Below are 27,983 nucleotides of genomic sequence, written 5' to 3' on the forward strand. Positions count from 1 at the left end.
TATAATCTGCCAGCATGGCCTATAGGTCGGAAACAAGACCAGAAGGCAAGCATACCATTCCCTGTTGTTGCTGTGGGACTGGATCATAATACTGCTGACCATAATAGGAGTCATCATCCAAGTACTCCTGACATTTAACGTGCAACTGGGAAGGGCTCTTAGCCACCCCAAACAATGCGTCCTGATCTGAGTCTTCGTCATCGTTGCCATCTAAAAACCTAGATGGCAAAAGCCTTGACACCTTGCTTGGTGATATGACAGACAGTGTCAAATGAGTCTGAGAGGAGTATGCTATGCAGATTGATACATAGGCAATATGGATGGTCTTTGCCGCTTGTCTGGAAAAATTGTCATAGTTGATGATAAGAAACCAGTTGTCGTCGACGGATACTGTCGTCACTGGAAACATCGTTGACAGAGGCGTCGTCGGAATTGTCGTCGACGAGAGCATCTTAGTAGATGCCCCTGCTGGTTTTCGCACCATTTTCTTAGGTGGCTCCTGAATATCTGAGCCTCCCTGTTTTCTCTTCACAGGTGTTTTAGGGGCAGAAATGGAAGAAGAGGCATTATCCTCATCAGAGGCAGAGTGTCCAGTCTTGCCTCTCTGAAGCCACAATAGCAGGAGACCCTCTCTGTCCTTCAAGGTCTTTGTAGAGAATTTTCTACATATTTTGCAGTCCTTTGTTTTGTGGCTGGGATATAGGCAATAAATGCATTTCTCATGTGGATCCTCCACATATAGGCCCTCATTCTGACCTTGGCGGGCGGCGGAGGCCGACCGCCAAAGTCCCGCCGTCAGGTTACCGTTCCGCGGTCGAAAGACCGCGGCGGTAATTCTGACTTTCCCGCTGGGCTGGCGGGCGGTCGCCTTCAGACCGCCAGCCAGCCCAGCGGGAAAGAGGCTTCCACGATGAAGCCGGCTCGGAATCGAGCCGGCGGAGTGGAAGCTGTGCGACGGGTGCAGTTGCACCCGTCGCGTATTTCACTGTCTGCGCAGCAGACAGTGAAATACATTTAGGGGCCCTCTTACGGGGGCCCCTGCAATGCCCATGCCAGTGGCATGGGCACTGCAGGGGCCCCCAGGGGCCCCGCGACCCCCCCTACCGTCATCCGGATCTCGGCGGTCCGACCGCCGGGATCTGGATGGCGGTAGGGGGGGTCGGAATCCCCGCGGCGGTGCAGCAAGCTGCGCCGCCGCGGAGGATTCAATGGGGCCGCGGTACACTGGCGGGACCCCGCCAGTGGTGCCGGTCCGACCGCGGCTTTACCGCCGCGGTCGGAATCCCCATTGGAGCACCGCCGGCCTGTCGGCGGTGCTCCCGCGGTCCTCCGCCCTGGCGGTCAAAGACCGCCAGGGTCAGAATGACCACCATAATCTTTTTTTCAAACAAGAGGCACAGGATCTAAAAAGGCCTTTCCTTGGTGTCTTTGACATGGCAGCCAGTTTGAAGCACCAGAGAAGAAAGAAATGTCCCAAAACTGAAGTAGTAGATCTTCTGAGAGAAAATATTGAGCAGAGCTCAAAGGAGACTCCTCAGCAGAACGTGCGGTGGAAATTCTGAGGGAAGGCAGCTCCTCACAGGAGGTTCTAAGAGGGTGAGGCAATCTGATTGGTTCAAGTTTGAGTTTGGGTCTATTTTGCAAAATGACTGTGATAGGTTATTCTGTTGAGGCCTAGTCCATATATTGTGTATATACATTGTCAGGCTAGTTTCTATATTCCACCAGGGACTCCCATCTCAACGACGGGGAAGTATGCAAGCATATGAATCTATGAAAGCTCCAATACTGGAGTAATAGCCATTTACTTGTGCTCATTCCTAATCAGGGAACCTGCACTTGGGGTGCGGATTGCTGCCCTCATTCACCTCAGCTGAATGCCAGGTACTGCCATGCCAATGAAACCTCATACTGTCTTCATTTCATCTCTGCTGCTGTTGTTTGTGGATGAAAGAGCAGGTGTTGAAGCTTGGCAGTGCAATTGAGATAGAGTGAGAGTTTGAGAGATATTGTCAGTCTCCTGCAAGGTAAGACAGAGGCGAGGCAGCCAATCATCAAGATTCATTGAATTCAGTTGGGCTTTAGATGAAAATTGCTCTAAAGTACACCGAAGTGGATTGCTGGAGAGTGCCTCTTCAGGACCATACTAGAACTGGAACCTATATAATGCTTTAAGCTGTCTAAGGCTGTAGTAGTGTTAGGATCCAGCACCTGGGTCACTGTGTAGGTTCTGTCTGGGCTTAGTAGTGAGCTATAACAGTGAGTCGCTATAACAGAGAGTGATTCACCAGAGCTCCTACTCCATAACAGAGAAGAGTGATGGAAGACAGGCACTTCAGCCAGTCCACTGTACAATAAGACCAGGTGTATGATGGTTGTAGGAGCTTTATTATTCAAAGGTAAGTACAAAGGCCAGTACCCCAAACCCAAAAAAAAAAAAAAATTCTTCATCTGGATTTGAAGGATCCTGTTCCTGAGAAAGAAGATAACAGACGTGAGGCTAAATGGGAGCCCACAACTGCCACGCCCCTCAGCTCATGCACAGATCCCGACCTATACAATGTACATAATGTGGCTTCTTCAAGCCAAAGTGCTCAAGATGCTACTATCTTGCTGGACAATTGTTTGTTTGCAGCTGGAAGGTTACTGATGATAATCATAATATGGTTCAGTGTTATGCCTTAACACCTAGCTAGCCCATCCAGAAATCTGGTGGGTAAGGAGGGAGCAGATTCACTAAAAGTAATGCAATGCAGCAAGAGAACATGCTGCAGTGTGTGACAGAGAGAAAGCAGAAATGTGACATATTTACTAAGATATGGTGCATTTCTGTTCTCTACCTGCGCTGGTGACTGTGTGCTGCCTAGCGCCTATGCAGGCACCCTTGCACCATGGTGCAAGGGTGCCTGTGATATGCGCAGGATTGTTTTTGAGAAGGGACACCTTCCTTCACAAAAAACATATTTAAGGGCATTTTCCTCTGTGTGCTGCAGAATGGAAAGAGGAAATAACAAGGAGGAATAAAGATAATTCTCCTTGTTACAGCTGGGTCTGGGAAGCGCACCATTTTGCGGCAATCTCCGGTTCACGGACTTTAGTAATCTGGAACTGGGTCTCAAAATCTATGGGTGGATACATGGGAACCCCCATACTCCAACCATGGAATGCCTCCATAATGCAGGGTAACATTACTCTGGATTTACTAAATCATACGGAGCCACGCAAGGTGGCTTTGCGTGGCTTAGTAAATCCCATTTAGGGGCTTGCGTTGCCTTCTTTTGTCTTGGGTGAAACATGGAGAATGCAGGCCCTTAGTAAATCTAGCCCTCAGACCTGATCACTTACCCCATCTAAGCCAACCTCACATGACCCATATTAACTGATCTGGACAGTAGCCAAAGATGGAAAGGAGACTGGATTTGAAGAAAGCAGGGAAAAGAACAAGGGTGGCATACAAAAGAACATATTCTTCCTCGTATCTAATTAAAGATATTTGGAGATCGGCCCTTAGCGAGAAAGGCCAAAAATGCAGAAAAAAGACTGGCCAATCTGTTGTTCAGATGCCTGCTTTATTTCTATCAACCCCAAATGGAAAGCAGAGGAATTCCTGTTGGGCATAAAAACATAGAAATGTCCTTCCTGCCGAGATGTTACTCCACCAAAGTGACCACATTTTGTGACTTAGTCTCGTGCAGATGATCCTCCTAGTGCGACTTGCAGAGCCTAATTTCTACCCAGGGAAAACAATAAAAGTACCAGTATTAGCTAGAATTGGAGACTTAGGAGGTCATTATGACCCTAACGGTCTTTTGATCACCAGGGTTAATGTGGCAGTATCACCGCCAACAGGCTGGCGGTGTATAGCGCCACATTATGAGTGTGGCGGATTGGCCACTGCCAACCCGCCACATCACCACTCATACTCCACTGGGCCGGAGATATTCATCTCCGACCTGGAGGCCCACAGAGTACCGCCAGCTGCATTATGAGCCAGCCTACAGCCATGGTTTCCGTGGCGTTAGTAACACCACGAAAACCATGGTGGTAGGGCCTACCGGTGAAAGGGAATTCCTTCCCTGTCACTGGTATGTGGCTCCCCACCCCCAGCAAACACCTAACCCCCCCACCCACCCCCATCCAAACTCAGGCCTCCACCCCCCAATTCACACACACACCACCCCCGATTCAAACACACACACCCCATGCCCCCATTCATTCACAGACACCCCCATACATGCACACTCCCGCAGACACGACACCCATTCATGCACACGCAGACACGCACCCACCACACAACTGACCCCACCCCCACAGCCATACAAGCAAACAGCCACACACACTCACATCACCCCCTACAGTCACAGCACCCCTTACCCCACAGCCCCTCCCCGCATACATGCACACAGACACCCACACACAGCACGCATACACCCATTCACCTACACTTACATGTACGCATTCACTCATACATACCAACATGCATTCAGGCACACATTCATACAGACATACTTACACGCATTCATACACGCAAACAGACATCCAAACGCCCATTCAGGCATGCATACACACTGACATGCAGTGACGCACTCACTTCTACTTTCATACACTTATTCATTCACACGCATACATTACGACACTCACATTTACACACAGATACATACGCACAGGCGGTCACCACACACTCACACAAAACACAACCACCCTCCCACCCCTCTCCCCGTCAGACACCTGACTTACCTTTTCCGGTGAGGAAGTCGTCCGGCAGAGAACTGGAAGGGGCGCTGCCACCGCCAGCAACGCATCGCCAGCAGGACACCGCCAGGCCTTACTAATGGCCTTAATACAGCTAGCGGCATCTTACTGGCGGGGAGTTGCTGGTGATACCAGCACCAGGGCACCACCGTCCACCTGCATGGCTACTGCAGGATTTCCACCCCTATTGCGGCGGAAATCCTGCAGTGTCCATAATATGGCAGGCGGAAGACTGCCAGCACTGGTGGTCTTCTGGCGCCTTTGTCATCGGCGGTATTCTAAGAATGCCGCCAATGTCATAATGAGGGCCTAAGTATAAAAATGGTGAAAGTATTCTAACCATAGACACAAAGCAAACAGTTATGGAGGACCTGGCAACCTATCCCCCAGAAGAGACCTCCACCAATCACCATGTGTCTGTGTCTACGTCCAAACTCAATCCAAACATAAAAGTACTCAATCACATACTCCCCCACCAATCTCGAAGTTCATACAACTCCAAAGTGATGCATGCGAATACAAGCCAGCCGCTCATTTCACCAGTCCCCATTTGGAACCAAAACGAATGCACACAAGAAATCTGAAAATGTTTTTAAATCCAGGAAAGGGATGCCAGTAGTGGCTATCAGCACATTGAGGGCCATCATGTATGAAAAACAAAATATTACAATCATCAATGTCCCCTGGATTTCAAGGCATGAACCATGGGAACTTTTACTGCACTAGCTGATGTGCTTGGAAGAAGCGCAGGGCCTGGCCTTGTCTGGTGAAAGGACTCAGATACTGAGAAGGATTTATATCCTGAATCGGCAGGGAAAAGCAACTTCATGGTTAAATTCCATTTGGTTGTGGTAATGGCAATTTACTTGCGACTGTGTGGAGACATGTTAAGAAAACCAAGAAATATTCCATCTGTGAAATCATTTCTGCCCTTCTTCTCACTGTCCCTTGCCTCAAAATATCCAAGTGTAAATGGAGTGTCGCCCAATTCCATCAAAACTGTTTAGCATGGACCAAAATGTTAGTGTAAATACCCATGCCAACTTCTTCTCCCCTCTCTCCCTTAAGTCTTTGTTTTTAACATAATGCATTTTATTTTATTTAGAGTGTTCTATCGTTTTTATGGGCAACTTTTATTCTTGCCTTGATGTTGTCCTTCTCAATTTTACTTTTGAAAACCCTGCAAGAGCTACAAAAAAGGTGTTGGAATGGAACATGTTTTAAGGCCCAGTGTCCTTTCATGCTGCAAGAAACAGCTTTACATATATCGTTATGCATGGCCTTTAAACAATTCTTCTCTTTAGGACACTTATCCACGCTTTTTTGTTTCCAGCGAAATTTGAAAAGAAATTTGACAACTCGAGCCATCACTTAATAGAATTTGTCACAAAAAGTCCTTACGCTGTGATTTAGAAAGTGCGATGCGTTTCCATAGCGAGCAGCATCCACTGTGAATTCATCAGATTCATAGTCCAGATCAAAAAGATAAGTAATGCCTTTATTATCATATTGGTGCCCTCTTCTCTCAGCTTCCTCGCTTGTGATCACCTATAAATATAAAACTAAGACACTTTAGCTTCATATTAAAGGCAATCAGAAATAATTACAAAAGCGATACAATGTTCGTTTTAGCATACATTTAAAAGAATAAAATCACTTCAGGTGTATATGATCTCATACAGGTAAAACACACAGTGGGAAATTAACGGTGCGTTCAGTATGAAGACAAAACAAGCATTCGCAAAGTCTTTTGACTGGCAATTCTTCTTTTGTTCTGCCATCGTTTTTGCAAATCATTGTTGGGGAAGCTGCGGTGCCCTCATCAATATAAGAAAAACTGAGTGAAGGGAAAATAGTTTCGAGTCAAAAAGGCACACGTTACCTTAGTAGTACATAGCACTTAAGGGAACTACTTTGTTTGTGGAAATGCACCTTGTGAAAGGAAATCATGTTGTAACTTACAGTGAATATGGATGAAGCCTGGAAAACTCCTATATGGAGCTATGTTATAAACATTAATTGTAGTAAAATCAAAAGTTCAAACTAACACCCCACCTAAAGAGCACATCAATCTGGCATTGACTGCCAAACTCTTGTCTTTGCTAATGATTGTTTGCAATACTTTTGTAAACCTGTATTACGAATTGATAGAGAAGTTTGAAAAGATAAATGGAAAGGCTTGCAAAACAGACAGAGGGTTACGTAAATATAGATACCCTTGCAAAGATAAATATACCTGCAGAGATAGAGAGAATGATAGCTTTGCAAAGATAGAAAGAATGATAGACGCGCAGATAGAATGATAAACGTGCAAAGATAGCCAGAATGATATACTTTCACAGATAGATAGCCTGAGAGACAGACGGCAGAGCACAGATTCAATTAGCAACCACAGCGGCCACCTGGTAAGCTGAACCCCACCACCGCAACGGATGACAGAGAGGGCAGTTGAGCCTCCCCTCTTCTTTCCCCCTGTCGGCACCCGCTGCCAAGCCGCATCCAGGATGGCCTGACGACACAGGCGGGGCCACACTACACGGACCACTCTGCAGCCAGCATGGCCTCCCTTCTACTGGGCTGCACGGACTGCCACATGATCTGGCGGGGGCCCTGAACTTGCCCATTGAACTCAGCCCCCCCCTTACCCCTAGGGACATTGCTTATCGCTTGGCCCTTAGCCTGCATGGGCCTCACCGCACACTCTGCACCAGCGCACTGGACATGCACCAGGCACAGACCTCATTGCTGCATGCTACCTGCGGCGGACTCCTCTATGCTGCGATTGGGCATATTCCCTCAAAGGTGGTATCTACATGGCTCTAGGCACGCATGACTCCTAGGATCTATCACCCCCTACCTGGCTTACATGTCGACGGACACCAGAGGCAACTATAAGGCCTGTAGCACCCGCCCAGCCGCATTACCTCCTTGGTGACTGTGCCACCCTTTGGAAGGAGAGGTCCATCAGAAGTATACATACTAGGATCACAAGTTTCACTGGATGCCACCCCCCAGCTTCAGGTTAAGACCTCTCTTGCCTCGGCTCTCTTTGCGGCTAACTGCCTCTAGCCTGTCTCTTCTCCAGCCAAAGCTACCGGGGTGAACTCCACGGGAGGCACCCTTCCATCGTCCCCCACAATAAAGTGGTCGTACCAGGGGCCTAGACTCTATGCCACAGCCTGGACAACGCCATTCGGGCGCTTGACTGCACCTGACCAGACTGCTCTCTCTTGTTGCCCACTGCCGCAGGAGGTGCTACCCTCCCTCCTACATCTTGAGGTGACACACAACACCGCCCTCACTCCCCCGTCTAAGAGACCAGACCTTTGTCATTTGGGGGGACCTGGTGCGGTGATGCCCGCTGGCAAGTCCTCCAGAAAACCTGCTCGCCAGTTGCTTTTCTCAGAGGTCCTCTCCCAACAACGTTCCATGACCTCTCCACAGGTCCAAACTGACTGGCCCAACAGACGCCTCTGCAGGCCTGTGACAAGACATCACAATGGAGCGTATACTACAGGAAATCCCTGCAGTCTGCAGACAGCTAGAGGGCGTGGACTCCAAAATCTCGGACCTTGCTGAAGAATCTAGAGCCATCCGAACTGATACTGCTGGATTTTAGGATAGGGTGACAGGGATGGAACATCTCCTCACGATCGTAGAGAACAGGCTTGATGCTGCTCTGGAGAGGGACCAGGAACTGCTGTACCTCCACAACAAGGTTATAGACCTTGAGGATAGAAGCCGTAGAGACAATGTCTGCTTTTTTTGGATTCCCAGAACAGGCGGAGGGCACGGACACCAGGACCTTCCTTAAGGATGTCCTTTCCACCCACCCTCACTGCCCTCACATATTACCCCATGCCCCCCTAGAGTTCCAGTGTGTTCCCCAAATGGGTCCCCCACGTCATGACGCATCAGGAAGAGCCTGCTTCCTTTTACACTAACAGGTACGGCAACTGCTGACTGCGGCCCGCACTCACAGCCCTTACGACTTCGAGGGACACAAAATCTGCATACCTTCCAACTTCTCCATAAAAACCAACGGCAAAAGGAAGGCATTCTTTGCCCTCTCATCCAACCTCAGAAACTGGTCATCAAATTTGGGCTGTCTGAACATGCTCGCATGTGGATAACGAAAGACAGCAGATCCAGAGACTTTTTTGATCCGAATGCACTATGTATCTTCGTGGAAGGCCTGCTTGTCCAGCCGATGGAACATGCCCCCCACCCCGGCCGCAATTGACTCCCGCTCTCTTTCCGAACACAACCTCTCCTCCTATCGCCTCCAGCTTCCTCTGGAGCTCTGGTGGGAAAAATGAGGCAGGGTCTGGAGTGACCACCTTCATCACAGGATGGCAGGGAAACAGCTTTGCAAGTGATGGCGGCCCTCACTCAGGACCAGGGGGGAGACAAATCCAGATCCCTGCTGAAACCCTCTCACCGGAGAGATGAGGCTCGACTTCGACCGATGGACAATGTCCTTTTGTATCAGCTGCTGACTCTGGAGTCCTCTGGCACCCACATGGCTGACGGATAAGTATATCCCATGCGCCTACATCACCATTGTCAATGCTTTTTATCCACTTAGCCCTCTTGTGACCTACTTGGGGTGAACTACTGCCGGCACTACCAGCCTTACCTTTGAACGATGATATAAAGTTGATTGCATTACTGTGTCCTTTTGTGCAGATGCGGGGGCTAGTATCTAGTATCCTGTGTAGCTCTGCCCCAGAGCAGTTTCCGTTGCTATGCACAAGGCTGATAAGGTTCTGTTTTCAAGTTTCCCAGCTCTACTACTACATGTACCACAATGTTTGCATTGTTGTGGGGCCTGTTGCCCCAAAATGGTTAGGTTTCTTGCAACTGCACTTTATCCAGTGCTGGACAGATAATTAAGCCACTGTTATGTTACCTTGTGATGACCGTTGCATAGATTGGATTGGCTGGCCCTAGCTGTTGCCACATACCCCTTGTTCCTCCCTCTTATCCCCCTCTTTCCCTGGGGGGGAGAGATAGGCCCACTTAAATGCCACCCTGTGCCCCACCACCGACTCCGCCACCCCACCATCCTGCAACAGCTGAGCATTACGAATGGAGAAGTGTGGCACAATGGTTAGATCAGCAGACCCTGATGCAGAGATCTGGCCCGGGACCAGGGTTCAATTCCCACCTCGCGGGTCTTGGGCTCAATTCCCTTGGACCAGATAATTCTCGCCTCAGTGCCTAATCTAATTAATGAGTCCCACTCTGTAACTCTGGGCAATAGCTTGCTTAATCTCCACAACAGCCCTCACAGCGCTTGAATGCCTGGCTTCACCCTGGGGCTGTCTAGGAGTGGGCGCCTTACAGGGAAAAGCCAGGAGGGGTTCCACAGCGGTACGCGTACAGCACCTTGAGACCCTAACGGGTGAGTAGTGCGCTATACAAGTGCCAAGTTTACAGTTTTTTTCCCAAACATGAAGATGGACCATTGTGCGACCAACGCTCGCTTCCTGGCACACATGTACGCACCTAACCCGCACACTCTGGTACGTCCTCTAGATTCCTGAGACCTCTTTCCCCTTCCCCCGGGGAGCAAGTTATGGTTGCCCCGCCCCTTCCCCGGCTCCACTGTCGACCTGGTTCCTCATTTCCCTCTGCCTGCCCCTCCAGTGGTGGCCCACAGCGCGTGGGTTGCGCAAATTTAGACCAGAAGTTTATAGCTCCCGGCCCTGCTGAGGCCACCTTCTTGGCTCAGTGCCAACTCATTGTTACCTTCCTCCCTCCCTCTCCCCTCTCTTTTCTTTCTTTTTTTCATTTTCATCCATGTCTCTCACTGTAGCAGACACCTCCCTCTTCACTGCGACAAAGGGGTTCCTGCCACACCACCCCTCTCCCCACTCTTTCCCTCTCTCTGCCTCCCGCATCAGCCCTCCCTACCCCCGGGTCCCATCCACTTTCATCTCCATCCTAAAGCCCACAACACATACAACCCATTTAAAGTCTGGATGTCTATCCCAGAGCCCACGGCTTCCTCCTCCCTGCCTACCATCTCCTGGAATGGTAATGGTCTAACTATATTAAGCAGAAAAAATACGGTCCTATGTGCAATCTAAGTGCGTGCATGTAGCCTTTTTGCAGGAAACCCATATTTCCGACCTGGAATCCGAGAAACTGCGTCTTGACTGTGTGGTTCAGGTACTACATAGCAGCTGCCCAGCGACATCAACAGCAGAGTCCGGACCTTCTAGGAAAGGTGGAGTCGCAATCCTTTTGCGACAATCACTGACATTCACTGCCCTCAAGACCTGGTCAGACTAGAATAGTCACTACATCCTTGCCAAACTTAAAGGTAGCAAACATATATTGTGCGACTGTTATATATACACACCTCTATGGTCTCCAAATGCCTTTTCTTCCTTCAACTTAACTGCCTCCTGGCAGAGATGAAAGCCTCCCACTTCCTTCTCAGAGGAGACTGGAATCTGGGCCACGATGCAGTGCTTGACCACACCGGCCCTCTAGACCTTAGCAACAGTACCAACAGGGCCCTCCTAGGAGACATTCTGACAGATCATGATCTGGTGGACCATTGCCATCTCTCCCATCCGGAAGACCAGGAAGATACTTTCTTTTCACTGGTCCACTGTACTCAATCTAGGTTAGACTACTTCCTGACCTCCCACCGGACGGTAGCCCTCATCAGGGAGTCCCGGATCATTATGGCTATGCTCTCGGACCATTCCCCTCTCCTCCTTGCTCTGGACATGGTACTTACCACACTGGGACATAAACCATGGCGCCTGAAGATTTCACTGTACCGAACAACCAAAGGCAAAGCCCAATAACGCTCCCACTTTCTACCTATTTAGATAACAACAAGGGGTCAGTTTCTTCCCATCGGGTTCTGTGTGCAGCTGCAAAGGCAACCATATGCAGACAGCTCATGAGGGACTAAGCCCTCGCCAGTGCTCAGTGACAATCTCATCAGAAGGACCTGGAGGGTTAGACAGCGACTCTCACCCTCCACTACTCCACAGGCCCATGCCCCTCTGCCTACCATCGTCTCAAACAGGCCAGAATGGATCTAAACACCCTCTATACCTCTCAGGTGGAATATGCCCTTCAATGGCTTAAGGGACTTCATTACGAGCAGGGGAGAGGGCAAGCCGCTTTTTGGCAGTAAATTGTGACAACAGGAGGTGATGCTAGCCATCTCAGCTATCAAGGCTGCAGACGGCATTAATCCTTACCCACCTCCAAGATATTGTCTGAGAATTAGCAGAATTTTACCGGCCTTCTACACCCCGGAGACAGAAGAGAATCTTGCCCGACTCGCTGCGTTTCTTGATGGCATACCCATACCCAGACTCAATGTTGACGGCAGGAGTTTACTAAAGGGAGAAATAAGCAAAACAGAGATAGCCCAGGCCATCTCTAGACTCCCCTACCATAAGGCCCCAGGGGAAGACAGATTCTCTGTGGAATTCTATAAATTGGAGGGTGAGGATGTGGTTGATTCATTGTACAAGACCTTTCGGAAAACAGAACCCGGGGCTCATTAGGTTGCATCTCTAACAAGGCACTGACCACAGTCCCACCTTGCTCTGTGGGAGCTACAGGCTCATCTCTCTGCTCACTGGGGATTTTAAGATTCTGGCAGGCGTCCTAGCAGCCCGCCTACGGAAAGTGATCCCAACCCTCATACACAACACTCAGGTTTCCACCCAGTCGCTCATCCAGGAACCATCCCCGTACACTTGCGCACACCCTATGGTCGGCCAAAGACGTACAGGATGAAGCCCTTGCTCTTTCCCTGGACACTGAAAAAGCATCTGACAGGACTGAATGGTCGTACCTTTTCGCGATTCTGCAACGCTTCAGCCTGGGCGATGACTTTATACCCAAAGTCCGCTGGCTTTACAAATCAACGGGTGAACTGTGGAGGCTTCCTGTCCAACCCGTTCCCTATCAGACGAGGGACTCAACAAGACTGCCCACTGCTGTTCCTTTTGGCTATGTAACAGCTGGCGGCCTCCATCTGACATGCGTTGTTCATATTGGGTGTCCCCCTACCAGGTGGCAAGTCCACAATCTATCTTTATGTGGATGATGTCCTGGCCACCCTCACAAACCTCCCACACTCACTCACAACATTACGTTTGCATCCTTGCAGACTTTGTGGCGCTGTCAGGTTATAAGGTAAATTGGGCTAAGAGCGAAGCGCAACCCCTATCATGTGTGACCACGAGCACGGCTATAGCTTACTTCCCAATCCGATGGACACCGTCACATCTCAAATACCTGGGGATTTATTTACATATGTAGATAAGTGTATCCACTCCTTCATTTGGGGGTCCTTCAGGCCACGTCTAGCTAGCACAAAACTTATGGTCCATCGCTATAGCAGCAGATTGGGTTTACTCTCCATGGAACATTATGCATTATCCCTCCACTTCTCTCAACTTGCCTACATGCTCCCCAAGACGCGGGACCCACAGCTGCGGGGTCAGGCAGGACACATGCTACTACGTACCCTCAGGGATAAAGCCCGCTCTATGGTGAGGGGAATTCAACGTTACGCCCTGCCAACCTGATGGTGCAGGCCATGATGAAATCCTGGCAACAAGCTCATTACCTGTTTGGGTGGACCCCTGCGAATCGGTGGAAAGATGCTGGAATGGGAAGGCTGGCTCTCAGCGGGATTCATCCACCTGGACCAGGTCCTAGTCGACGGTACCCTTAAGCCCTTAACTGCGCTCCACAATGAGTTCGGCCTCTCCCTTCAACAAGCCTGGAGGTATTTACAATTCCAACACTGTTTTATTCATTGCATGGGAGCATGCCGATGGACCCTGAGGTCTTCCCCTGTGGTTTCCTAACTCAGGACAATGGGCCAATTCCGTTGAGTGATGTCAGGTTTTAACAACCTCCTGATCCGTCAAGCGCTTCCTCTGCCTCTCTTCAACAACCTTCACACTAAATGGCAGACAAGGCTACAGGTAGACTATGAAATGGAGGTTTGGGCAGATTTATTAGAAACCTGTGACCATGGAGCAAGGGAGGGTCGAATGAAATTGTGCCTCTAAAACTCTCTACGATTGGCATTGGACGTCTCTGAAACTGACCTATCGCAGATCTTATGTGACTGCCCCTCCATTCAGCCTTATTGGGTTGCAGTGGGAAATACGCTAAGAAAGACCTCGCCATTCATGAATCTCCTCCTCCGCCTCTTGATCTTTTTGCATGACACAGAGGGGTCCCTGGACCTATCTTACCGCACAGACCTGCCTCCTACCCCACCACTCGCGCCACAGCCAAGATATATATACTTCGACACTGGCGTTCCCCCCACACCCACCTCTCACGATGAATGGCTCATGGCAATGTATCTGAAGGCCTCCCATGAACAAATCATCTACAACCTGCAGGATAGGACTGAGGCCTTTTTTCAAACCTGGGCACCCTTCCTCCATGCAGATGTGCACCAATCCTAGGACCCCCACTTTATGTGCCGACTCCTCCACCCATGCACCCCCCTGCTTGCCTCAACCGACAGCCATACACAGCAGCGTCGACTCACCCCCCTCTTAGCCTCCTCCATCCTCATACTTACCCTTTTTAATTTCCTTTTACTTCCCTCTCCTCCTCTTTCCTCCCTTCCTCACTCCCCTCCTCCAGTCTCTCCCCTGTGAAGATACAGGCAGACACCTGAAAAATGTCTGTTGATTGTCCCCTTTACCACTGCACCTAGGATCCAACATATCTTTGCACACCCCAGAGCATCCTTCCCTCTGACACCAACCCGTCGTATTAGGGGCCCCCTCGAGGGATACAAGCTTTTGTTTATGCCTTAGTCCTCGCCTTATCATAAGTACAGAACCGTGTTTCGCCACTGCACTACAAACATTGTGCCTTATGAACATGTATAGGTTTTGTAGCAAAGTACGGTCTTTCTGGCATGGTTACCCCCACTTTTTGCCTTTTATCAGTGTGTTTGACTGTGGGCACTGGGATGCTGCTAACCAGGAACCCAGTGACTGTGCTCCCTCCCTCTAAATTGGGTTGCTTGGACCACACACACCCCACATTTCGCATACTGGTGCCCCCTTGTAAGTCCCTAGTATATAATACCCAGAGCATTGGGGCACCAGGGGTTCACCATGCAGCATGAATTATGCCACCCATGGGGAGCCCAGGAAAGTGTATCTGCAGGCCTGCCATTGCAGCCTGAGTGAAAAGGTGCATGCACCCTTTTCACTATAGGTCACTGGACCGGGTCACTGTTAGTCACTCCTAGGGTAGGCCCGCCTAACTCAGAGGGCAGGGTGCAAGTACCTGTGTGTGAGGGCACCCCTGCATGAGCAGAGGTGGCCCCATGAACTCAATCTCCATTTTCATGGCCTTTGTGAGTGCGAGGACGACATTTTACACAAGTACTGGACATAAAGGTAACTCCGAACCTAGGCATGTTTGGTATCAAACATGTCGGAATCGTACCCCAATACTGTTGCCAGTATTGGAAGTATGATTAAATGCACACTGAGGGCTCCTTAGCGGGCTCCAAGCATTGCCCCTCCCAGCCTTCTGGTGTTTTCCGAGCAGCACAAGCTGCTGCCACCCCTCAGACAGGTTTCTGCTCTCCTGCTGCTTCATCAGCTCAAGCCCAGGAAGGCAGAACAAAGGATTCCCTTTGGGGGGGGGGGGGAGGAACACCCTCTCCCTTTGGAAATATGTGTTGCATGGCTTGGGAGGGGTAGCCTCCCCAAGCCACTGGTATGCTTTAAAGGGCACATTTGGTGCCCTCCTTGTGTAAACCAGTCTGCACTGGTTCAGGGACCTCCAGTCCCTGCTCTGGCGCAAAACTGGATAATGGAAAGGAAAGTAACTACTCCCCTCTCCATCACCACCCCAGGGGTGGTGCCCAGAGCTCCTCCAGAGGGTCCCTTGATTCTGCCATCTTGAATCCAAGATGGGCAGGGGCCTCTGGGAGCATCTGAGTGGCCAGATCAGGTAGGTGACATCTCTGCCCCCTCCTGATAGATGGTCACCTGGCTAGATGACCAATCCCCTTTCAGGGCTATGTAGGGTCTCCCTCTTGGGTGGGTCCTCAGATTCAGCTTGCAATATTCCAGCAGGACTCCTCTGCAACCTCGACTTCGATCTTGGCCACTTGAACTGCGAATGGACCCTCCAGGAACCGACAATCTGAATCCATGGCGAAGACTCTGCTTACAAGATTGTTTTGACAGCTCTTTCCAGCTTCTGCAACATTTCCCTGGCTGTGCCTCCTCTGAGGGTGGCAAGTCTTCAGTCTACACAAGAAAGAAGAAGGAATCTCCCTTGGAGTGAATGAGTCACTCCCTTGCATCTGCAGGCACCAACAGCAACGACGACTGGCTGCGTGGATCTCCTCTCATCCTGAGCTGCGTAGATCCTGCCTCATGGGTGGTGGTCTGGAGTGGTCTGGAGTAGTCCGCTTGGTCCTCTCTGCCAGCTGTCCAACTTTGGTGGAGGTAAGCCCTTGCCTTCCCATGCAGGACAGTACCCCAGTGCACTGTGTCTCTTACACCTACCAAGGCTTGTTGCCATCTCCTCCAAGGAATCTTCAGGCTCCGTGTAGCCCTAGCCCCTGCACTATTCCCTGCAACACACAGCCCTCTGCGTGCTTCTCCTATGCGTGGGACCTTTCTCCAGTTGTGCAGCATGGGCTCCCCTGTGACTCCTAGTTCCTCTTCCAGTGGGTCTCCTGTGGGGGCTGCCTTTTCTTCAGTGGACTCTCCACCTTTCTGATGGTCACTTAGACTCCCCTCCGTGGGTTGAGTCCTCCTGGACCTTGCTGGTTCCCGGCAGCTCCACTTTTGCTTCATCGTGACTTCTGCCTTTGCCAAGGCTTGCTGGTGGCTTTTCCATGCCACTAACCGACTGCAATCTTCCATTCGGCGTGGGATGTCGACTGCATCCTCCAGGAAATCTTCTCCAGCTCCAGGGCTGCACTGCTGATTGTCTTCGTTCTACCTTCGACCAACACTTGCAACCACAGACAGGTGTGTAGTGGCTCCTGACACCACAGACACTCCTGCGACTTCTGGACTTGGTCCCCTTCTTCCACAGATCTTCCTCTTCAGGAATCCACCGCTGGTTTCTTGCAGTCTTGTCTAGGAGTTGCATTATCTTCTTTTTAGTTGTTTTGGGGAGAATCCAGTAACATACTCCTTTCTTCCTGGTCACTGGGGGGCACTATGGTACTTACCTTTGGGGTTTCCTAGTTCCCCCAACTCCCCTCTACTCATTCCACTTCCCTAGGTGAGGGTCCTGCATTTGCATTCCATTTTTTTAGTACATGGTTTGGGCTTCCCCTAGGGTCACTATTGTCTATTGCTATTGCACTATTTTCTATTGCTTTTTATGCCTATTTCTAATTGCAAGTGTACAGATAGAGGGGGTCATTCTGACCCCGGCGGTCATGGACCGCCGGGGCCAGGGTTGGCGGGAGCACCGCCAACAGGCTGGCGGTGCCCCGCAGGGCATTCTGACCGCGGCGGTTTGGCCGCGGTCAGAAGTGGAAAACCGGCGGTCTCCCGCCGGTTTTCCGCTGCCCAAAAGAATCCTCCATGGCGGCGCAGCTCGCTGCGCCGCCATGGGGATTCTGACACCCCATACCGCCATCCTGTAGAGCCGCCAGGAACAGGATGGCGGTATGGGGTGTCGTGGTGCCCCTGGGGGCCCCTGCAGTGCCCATGCCATTGGCCCATTGCATGGGCACTGCAGGGGCCCCCGTAAGAGGGCCCCACTTTGAATTTCACTGTCTGCATTGCAGACAGTGAAATTCGCGACGGGTGCAACTGCACCCGTCGCACCTTCCCACTCCGCCGGCTCCATTCAGAGCCGGCGTCCTCGTGGGAAGGTTGTTTTCCACTGGGCTGGCGGGCGGCCTTTTGGCGGTCGCCCGCCAGCCCAGTGGAAAACCCAGAATCACTGCAGCGGTCTGACGACCGCGGTGCGGTGTTCTGGCGGGGGTACTTTGGAAGGGCGGCCTCCGCCGCCTGCCAAGGTAAGAATCACCCCCAGAGTGTGTTACTTACCTCCTATTCGTGGGCTGCCTCGCTAGTACTTTTTGGTAATTGTGCCACTGAAATAAAGTGCCTTTAGTTTTGTAACACTGAGTGTTTACTTTCATGTGTGTAAGTACTGTGTGACTACAATGGTACTGCATGAGCTTTGCATGTGTTGCAGCAGATATGCTAATATGAGAATATGCTAATGAGTTGCGTATAATGACTCATGAGAAAATTTGACATTTGATTAACAATAACTGAAAATAACGTATAATGTGAAAAATGTGCCCATGGGGAGTGGTCACCATCTGTGTTAACAGTACTAAATAATGTGAATGTTTAATAATTTTACTAATGTGTTATAATGAGAGATATAAATTTATGTTATGATGCTTCATATCCTTAAATTAGCTCTACCAGACGCCTAGTCGGCACTGGGCCTTGTTTGCTTAAACGTGGAGACGCGATGAGCTGCTGCAGACTGGAACTGGAGAAAAGAGACCTTGAACTGTACAGAGTTCACCATGAAACACTGCTAGAAAAATCTGTAAACTCACCAGCGGACAGGAGACGATCAGAACAAATTGATACAATTATGTGTAGAATAGGCTAAATGTACTTTCCCAGGACTCGAACAATAGAGCTACAGACTAAGAGTTGGGAGAAACAATTTTGTTACCCGAAGAACCGGATGATGTACTCATTGACAAGAGGACCAATCATGTTAATGGAACTTGATGCTCTAAATAAAGTAGACAAGTGGTAAACAAAAATTATAGGCTAGAGTCATAAATCCTGATAAGGTTGACCAATGTGCAAATTGTGGGACGGACTGAGAGACCCTAATAAAAAGTCATGACATGAGGGGAAAAATCAGAACGGAGAGGCGAAAGTTGATGACGTCAGGAGACGCTGTCCGAAGTGCTAAAACTTGGGCTTGCTTCCTGTGAGCCCGAGTTTTATTGATGACTGATGACCTGGAGACGAAGACTGACTCGTTGCTGATCTATCTTGGATAGGTAGCTATAACCTGACTGACTAATGAATGCTTTTTCTTTCTGGGTACCAACTGCGCTGTTTTAAAATGTTTTTCTCTTCTAGATAGATTTTTCCAAATTAAAGATTTTGACTAAATTGTTTTCGCATGAAGACCCACATGCTGATGCTAATTTGGAGATAGGTAAGCTGAATAGGGTGACTTCGGGTGACTTAGATTGACTGACTGATATTGCTGAATTATTCGGTTGCTCATGAATTGCAATGCTTTGTTTAACGTTGGTTGCATATTAATAAAGTGCTGAGAATTCATTGCTTATGTTGCTAATAAAAATTGGAAATCATGATATTGTTGAATAAAGGTTTATGATTGGAGTTGTAACTAATAGGGAATAAACAGAACTAAGTTTCCTATGAGTGATGGTGGTTTTTCTGATTAGATTAGTTAATGGTATTGTAAGTTGATTGGATTGATTTGTTGTAACTGTCTTTTACTTGCTTTACTTGACTAGGATACCCTATGCGATCCAAAAGATTCATCGACCTATATGCGTCCCCTTGTAAGTTTACTTACTAAGGACAAGGTGTGCCAGCAGTTTTTGGTAGGAGCTTGATGGTTAGTTTCCTTAGGGAACTAGTTCAGTAACAAGTAAAGGTTATGGTGGTAGTATAAATTTGAATATAGTTGTTTAGGTTTCATTCGTAGAACTTCATATGTGTGTGGCGCTTTGTGCTAAAAAATTATCCACTTGGTTGTTGGTGATGTACGGACCCTGCGTGGTCTAAGACTCCGGAGTATATTGACAAGTGTAGGATACACTTGGGTATATGTTGTAATCTGTCTGGTTTAGTAGGTTGATCGGGCGTGGTCAACAAGTCTGAATGAATATACGTTGACTAAAAGAAGCTTCGACTGAAATTTGGTGAGTCCTATGTGCACCAGGCCAGACCCAAAGATGAGTTGAGAGTAAAGTTTGCAGGTCGAATTTTACTTGCAAACGTGGGGGACTGAGAAAGAGGAATAGCTAAGGTCCCAGAGAGTGCCTTTTAGTGAAAATCTGTAAGGTCCCTGAAGCGACCGTGTCCCTTCCTGTAGTAAAACCAGTGTATTTGTTTCAGTTATTATTTGGGGAAGACGCTCACAATATAATTGCATTAGTCAAATGAATTTGAGTTGAGGAGGGCGAAGCCGCAAGACTTTGTTAGCCACTGTGTGTTAGTGTGATGTGAAGGCTTTTAGGAGTGAGATGAAGGGTGAATCTTACATTAATGCTTCAGTGGAGGAACCAACCCCCCCGGAGGATAGTCCAGCACATTTTGTAATGACAGAAAAGGGCATAGCTTCTTGTCTTTGGTTAAAGCAATGGAGCGCATTGACAAAGAATCAAGGAACCTTAGCATTTCCAGAGCATAGAACATTTAATCTAAGGTTTCTAGACCAGTTGCGATTATCATTGTATGGCATGAGACCATTACCGAGACCAGCATAGTTCGAGGCTTTAGCAGTTTGGGAGCTAGTGGCCAGACAGCAGCACGAGCTGAAGACCAATAGAAGGATAAAGAAGATAGAGAAATCACTAGCCAAAGCTAGGTGGGATTGGGAACAAAAAAGATGGAGAATGGCAACCATGAAGGAGATTAAGATGTTCCCTGCAATCACAGAAGGTGACGATTCGGATAAGGGAGACGATAACAAGGAAAGCGAGAATGAGGAGAAAAGAAAAGGGGAAACGTCTTATGTAGTTGATGACGATTCTGATGTAGAGGATTACATTACGCAGTTGCTGAGGGATAGACCTCCACCTAAGACAACTTATGCAGTTGGTCCAGGGAATATTGCTACAGTCCCTCCTGCTACTCCTGGAACATCCCAGGGAGCCGTGGGTGCTGTACAAACAGAAGGAGGACAGATACCAGGGGTAGTGCAGAATACACCAGTTGCAAGAACGAGAGCAGACGCTCAAGTGTAGGTACCTACACCTTCAGCACCAGCGATTTACCCGAATGTACCAACTCTTGAGACTGTTTCAAATGTTGTGGTGCCGAGGGAGCAGTTGCATCCGCAGCCAATACTAGTTCAGACAGACCCAACACCAATGTTACTGCCGCCAGCACAGATACAGAATATGCCAAGGCCTAATCAGTTAACTGGGACATCAGTGGATCTCGCACCAGTTATGAATCAGGCAATGGGAGTACCACTTACACGAAGCGCAGGCTCTAGTACAGCTCCAGATGCAATATCGCTACTGATTACTGTTGGTCCAGCTGTACCCTTATATGCTCAGAAGAAATCAGAAACAGGGGGACAAATTGAGATATCACAGAAATTAGGGAGAAGGGGAGCTGGAGACTCAGCAGCAATTACCAGATGCGAATCAGAGTATGAGACTTTTGACACCACAACCAGTGGCGACAGGGGTACAACAGTTGCCAGTGGTTAGTGCGAGTAACATTTCATTACAAGGGTTGACAGCACAGCAGTTAAATAGTTGGCTGGACAGTTTAGGTTCTTCGCAATGTGTCTCAAGGTGGGAAGAGCAACTGAATTGGTTAGGACTAAATATCGAGGCAAATAAATTGGTTGAGGGAACAATGGGATTGAACAGATTAGAATCCTATACTGAAGAAGAGCTAAGGTATTTGTGTCCGAGGATTACAAAGGAAGTGGGAAAAATACACCAGAAATTAGCAGAAGTAGCAGAAAAACATGACATTGATCTTAAGGCAACGAAACATTTGAGACAAAACTACAGATTAGATTTTGAAGCGAAGGATTTTGAACACATGAGGTCAGCCGGAATGAAGGCACATTTTAGAGATTTGCTGCAGAGTGCGCAGATTTGGGGAGCATTAGAAAAGTGGGAAGGCAGATGGGCGAAAAGAAAAGATAAACAAAAACGAGATTTAGAAGGGGAAACAGAGGGAGTAGAAAAGGCAGAAGCAGTTAAGATGTTACCGATGAGGGAAATTCCAGGAGGACAGTTTGTTCATGTTCCTTGGCATCGAAGTGACATAGGGCCAGATGTAGCAAAGGTTTTTCCCCATTTTGTGTCTATGGGAAAAAGTGTTCGTACATATGGCCCATACTGTCTTTTACCAATGATTACCCTAAATTGAGAGAAAAGCCAGTTGAATGGTACCAACAGACTGAGAGGTTTGTGAAACTCTCCAAATGTTTGTGGGAAGATTTTAACACTTTGTTTGAGATAGTTGTGCCAGCTGACTTATGGGTTGAGTGCAAAAGAGCAGTAGATTGGCCAACGAGTGAACCTGAGAGTCACAAAATTACAGACGCACCGCCACCTGACGTAATGAAAAATTACCAGGTGATTGAGTTTTTGAAAACTAGGATTTCTCCGAAAAACATAAATTGGCAGAGAATTGACAGGGCGGTTCAGGAAACCAAAGAGTCAATACATACCTATTATGAAAGATTGCTAAAGGCTTTCAAGGAGTACAGTGTTAAGGAAGCAGTCGAGCCAAAGGACATGTTGCATTTCATGTTTAGATTTGTTGAAGGGTTGAGACCTGAAGTAGGGCAGATGATTAGGAATCATTTGATTTGTTGGCAGGCAAAGCCGATTGATGAGGTGTTGCAGTATGCAAAATATTGTAGTGATGAGATTGAACTAAAGCAAAAGAAGTTGAAGGAAAAGGCGATGGTGATGCAGATTAAGGCAGCACAATCAGGAGTGCAAGGAGCTTTAGTGCCGCCGATGCCGCCGCAACAGAGAGCTATCGCGTTTCAGCCTCAGGTGAGGGGTAGAGGATGTGGTATGGATGTGATGCGTGGTCCGGATCTGAATAAAGTGGTTGTTCAGAATGACATGCAGGGGATAAAAAAAATGTTGCCATGTCACCTGTGCGGAAACGTGGGACACTGGAAGCGGGAGTGCCCGTTATTGGTGCAGGAAGGAATGATTCAGCAAGTTGATGTCAGTACAGTACAAACAGTGAGAGTCCCCAGAGTGAGGTGCCAAGTCCTGAATGTTCAAACTCGAGGTCAAAACTTTTTACCAGTTCAACAGATGCAGGTTCCACAAGCACAATTTGCTCCTTTAGCACCGGTACAGCAGCAGATTTCTATGGTGCCTAGACAGCAAATGCACATACCTCAAGCCCCGATGGAGCAGCAACAAGTTATGCTTAATCAGAAGGTCAATGGTCAGAGATCAGATAACAGTAACAATACAGTACACCAATTCCCATTTCACAGTTCGGATGAAATAAACGAATGGATGAGTGACAGTTCGGATGAAGGAGCTTGTATTCTTGCCGCATCACTAGCGGTAGATTGGAGAGGGCCTTTTGTGAAAGTAAAGGTAATGGGACATAAAGTGTTATTCCTGGCCGACACTGGAGCCACGCGCTCCAAAGTAAGGAGTATACAAGTACCAAATTTGCCCCTTTCCGGAAGAACAGTGCAGGTTGTGGGAGTGGAGAATAGGCAATTAACGAATCCTATCACGGAACCAGTACAGATTGAAACTGACAACTATACAGGACTGCATAGATTTGTAGTGTGTGACTAAAGTCCCATATCTTTGTTAGGCAGAGACTTATTATGCAAGACTAAATGTTCCATAAATTGTACAGATGCAGGAATAGAAGTCCAGACAAACAGTGATGATGAGGAAGAGCAAACATCAGCCATGGTTTTTAATTAAGCATTTGAAGAATATCCCTTGATTGAGGTTTTCCCAATGTTCACTTTGAAGGAATTGCATGCATATTTACAGGGAACAGTGAAGGAGAAGGTTTGGGATTTGACAGGGAAGAAAGTGGGTTTGATCAAAGATGTGGAGCCAATTAAAATCACTTTGAAGCCGAATGTTGAGTTTCCAAAACTTCCACAGTACAATATGCCACAGGATGTGTTGATGAAGGTGGCACAAATAATTGGGGATTTCTTGAAGCAGGGTGTTTTGAAGGATGTGTTGAGCAGTCCATGTAATTTACCGATAATGGGATTGAAAAAGCCCTGTGGGAAAGTGCGAATTGTGCAGGATTTGCGAAAGGTGAATGACATGGTGGTTAAGTGTTGTCCGACTGTGCCCAATCGAGCAGTGATACTGTTTCAGATTCCATGCAAGGCAGAGTGGTTCACAGTAGTCGATCTGTCACAAGCTTTCTTTTCAGTACCACTTCACGAGGATAGTCAGTTTCTTTTCAGTTTCAAATTCCTAGATAAAGTCTACAGCTGGTGTAGGCTTCCACAAGGGTACACAGAGTCACCGTCCTTGTTTAACCAGATTTTGAAAAATAATTTGGAGTCATTGGAATTACCTTGCCAGTCGACTCTTGTACAGTACATTGATGATTTATTGATGGCGTCCAGGACAATGGACGAGTGTAAACATGATTCAATTGTCTTACTTAATCATCTATGAGACTTTGGTCATAAGGTCTCAATTGCAAAACTGCAGTACTGTCAGAAGCCTGTGAAATACTTGGGTCATCAGATTGAGAAAGGGTTGAGAAGAATCCCCCGAGAGAGAATTACAATGATTTTGCAGGGGAAATTAGCCGACTTCCCAGAAGGTTGTACGCAATGTTTTGGGGAATGGTAGGATACTGCAGACAATGGATCCCGAATTTTGCTGAGATGGCCAAACCTTTACAACAATTGACACACAAGGGAGTTATAGACCCAATCACTCTTGATGTAGATCAAATGAGGGCCTTCACTGAATTAAGAGAAAGTGTGTGCAGAGCTCCAGCGTGGGGAATGCCTGATTACACAAAGCCTTTCACATTGTTTTGTCATGAACGTGATGCTGATTCTGTTTTGACACAGGTCCATGGAGGTGCTTATCGCCCAGTAGCCTATTTTTCAGCTACCTTGGACCCGGTTGCAGCAGCTTTACCAGGTTGTCTGCTAGCAGTTGCCGCAGTTGGTCAAAGTCTTTCCCAATGTGAAGGGGTAATCATGGGATACCCAGTGACGGTAATGGTGCCACATCATCAGAAGCATCTGCGGCGTCCCCCAAGGATCCTCCCTCAGCCCTACTTTGTTCAACGTCTACATGGCCCCCCTCGCAAAACTGGCCCGCCAGCATCACCTCAGCATCATCTCCTACGCCGACGACACCCAGCTCATCCTCTCCCTGACCAAAGACCAACTCACCGCCAAAACAAACCTCCACGAAGGACTAAAATCCATCGCCGAATGGATGAACAACAGTCGCCTGAAACTCAACTCCGACAAGACGGAAATCCTCATCCTCGGGCGCTCTCCTTCGGCCTGGAACGACTCCTGGTGGCCCGCCGACCTCGGACCCCCACCCACCCCTGCCAGCCACGCAAGAAACCTCGGCTTCATCCTGGACTCTGCACTCACCATGTCCAAACAGGTCAGCACCGTCTCCTCCTCCTGTTTCAACACCCTCCGCATGCTCCGCAGAATCTTCAAGTGGATTCCAACAGAGACCAGAAAGATGGTGACCCAAGCCCTCGTCAGCAGCAGACTTGACTACGGCAACGCACTCTACACAGGCATCCCAACCAAAGACATCAAACGACTCCAGCGTATCCAAAATGCCTCCGCCCGACTGATCCTCGACATACCCCGCCGATGTCACATCTCCCCTCACCTGAGGGAACTCCACTGGCTCCCGGTGGAGAAGAGGATCACCTTTAAACTCCTCACCCACGCTCACAAGGCACTTCACAACGCCGGACCCTCCTACCTCAACTCCAGACTCAATTTCTACGCTCCCACACGTCAACTTCGATCCGCCAACCTCACCCTCGCCGTCGTCCCCCGAATCCAGCGCAAGACCTGCGGTGGCAGATCCTTCTCCTTCCTCGCCGCCAAGTCCTGGAACTCTCTCCCCACATCTCTACGCCAGACCCAGGACCTCCTCGCCTTCAGGAGACTCCTCAAAACCTGGCTCTTCGACCGCTAACTGCAGCACACCTCCACCCCCCCCCCCCTTCCCCCCAGCGCCTCGAAACCCTGACGGGTACATAGCGCGCTTTATAAATATCGTGATTGATTGATTGATTGATTGAGGATTGGTAGAACAAATGAATGGTACCCTGAAATCAAGAATTTCCATAATGTGCGCAGCCACAAACTTGAAATGGCCAGATGCACTGCCTTTAGTGTTGATGTCAATGAGAAATGTACCTGACAGGAAGACAGGTTTGTCCTCTCACGAGATTCTCATGGGAAGAGTAATGAGACTCCCAGCAATACCAGCCAATTCTCTTGTCAATATCACAGATGATATGGGGCTAGACTACTGCAAAGGTCCAGCTGATGTGGTTCGATCTTTTTCTCTGCAGGTAGAAGCTGTTACTCTGCCACCTATCCATGATCCAGGTCACAACTTGAGGGCCGGAGACTGGGTCGTGATCAAAAAGCATGTGCGAAAAACCTGCCTAGAACCGCGTTGGAGAGGTCCATACCAAGTGGTGTTGACAACTACCACAGCTGTAAAGTGTGCAGGACTGCCCAATTGGATACATGCAAGCCATACGAAAAAGGTAGTGAGGAAGTGTTGCTGAGAGCACCAGCAGCAGTGAAGCGAATAATTCTGCCTGAACCAGAGCCAGAGCAAGTTGAGCCGGAAGTGGACCCAGAACTGGCAGAAGAAGGATCGATCACCCCAGTAAAAGACGAGGGTGTGGAAAATCAAGAGGCAGAACGTGCAGACAGTGCAGAAAAGACGTTATGAGATCTATGCACAGGAGAAGTGCTAACGCAAACAAAAGGGACTAAAAAACAAGGAGACTCAGTGCCAGAGCCTGAGGGGGAAAGAGTTGAGCCAAGTCAAAGCAAAAGTGATCTGACTCCTCCTGAACCCGTTGCAGGCCCATCAAAAGAGGGCACTTCAGACAAGGTCAAGGGGAAAAGTCCTATCTTAAAGAGATTGCTGACAGAAGATGTAAGAAAAGGGGATAATTGGCCTGAATCTCAAATCGGCATGAAGGAGGACTTGGTAATAAATGAAATAGAGGAAGAACAAGATACCACAAGGAAAGATGAACTGAGTGATGGAGAACTGACAGGGGAAAGGAAATTGAAAAGAAAGAGAGTGGCAAGTCGAAAATACACAGGACCAGAGTGGGCATACGCCACAAAGTGTGAAGAAAGAAGTATATTTTTGATTTTTGAGTTGCATATTAATTAGGAGTTGAAAATTCTGCTTTCTGATTCTTTACAGAACATGGCTAATTTAGAAGATAACGTGAGGCATATTAGGTATTGTAGATATTTGAGTGTAGGAAGGGCGATTGTGTGTGGAATATTGTTTGTGATAATGATTATGGAAATGTCAATTCACGACTTGAAAGAAAGATACATCTGTGCATGAAACTAATACACTAACAGCTATAGAGAGGTTTAAATTAGATGAGCAATATTTGCATGATTATACTAACGCAAAGGGAGTGTTGTCTTCTAACGTCTTTTATCGTTTATTGAGTGAGTATGTGGAAACGATGGATGCAAAGGATTGTCTTGTGTGTAGACAAATACCTTCCTCTGTGGAAGAAGGGGTTACTTATCATAGTTTATCACTGACATACGGTATAACTTGCAGTCTGTTACTAACACGCTTTTATAATCAAGAGTATATACAGTACTTTTATTCCAACTACGATTTAGTATTTTCCTTTGTTCCTATAATTAGATATTTAAGTAAGATAGCTAAAGAGCATGATATAGTATTTGTTAGAGGATTCTTTGAGCCTACACTAACATTTGGCACAGCTTATGCGAATCGTAACTATTTGACTTGCTTATTAACTCCTGTGGAAAAGAGCTTTATTGGGCATACTGACGATAGGAGAAAAGCATTGAAAGAAAAACTAGAAAAAGGGTTAGAGAAAAGGATTTACAAAAATGATTATGCTTACACTGCTATTAAAACACAAGGGAAGCTAGCTTTAGATGCATTACACGTAGGGAAGCTTTGTATATACAGGCCAAAATCACGCACTGACACTTTATTTGTGGGAACGAGTGAACGTAGGCATGTGTTTTTGTTTCAGAGTAAATGGATGTTCATGGTAAATGGTGCTGACCCTGTGATTCCTAGGATCTATTACATTTGTGGACTTAGGGCCATATGTACGAACACATTTTTCCATAGACACAGAATGGGCAAAACTGCTTGCTACATCTGGCCCTAAATGCTTATTACCGACTCCCTAAGGGATGGTATGGGACATGTTATTTGGGAATAG

The 27,983-nt window shown here is 48.1% G+C and overlaps 1 protein-coding gene across 2 annotated transcripts in view; it reads right to left on the reverse strand.

Annotated features, from left to right (window-relative positions):
- The window catches only part of SUV39H2 (SUV39H2 histone lysine methyltransferase), a 343,208-nt gene that overhangs the window by 104,341 nt on the left and 210,884 nt on the right, over positions 1-27,983 (reverse strand). The window contains exon 4 of one of the 2 annotated variants that reach the window (XM_069228722.1): positions 6,154-6,300. The exons of the other annotated variant lie outside the window; for it this stretch is intronic. Coding sequence (XP_069084823.1) covers positions 6,154-6,300 — 147 coding nt within the window. The remainder of the gene's footprint in view (positions 1-6,153; positions 6,301-27,983) is intronic. 2 annotated transcript variants of the gene reach the window in all.

The sequence above is a fragment of the Pleurodeles waltl genome, chromosome 4_1 (assembly GCF_031143425.1).
Source record: "Pleurodeles waltl isolate 20211129_DDA chromosome 4_1, aPleWal1.hap1.20221129, whole genome shotgun sequence".
NCBI classification, from domain to species: domain Eukaryota; kingdom Metazoa; phylum Chordata; class Amphibia; order Caudata; family Salamandridae; genus Pleurodeles; species Pleurodeles waltl.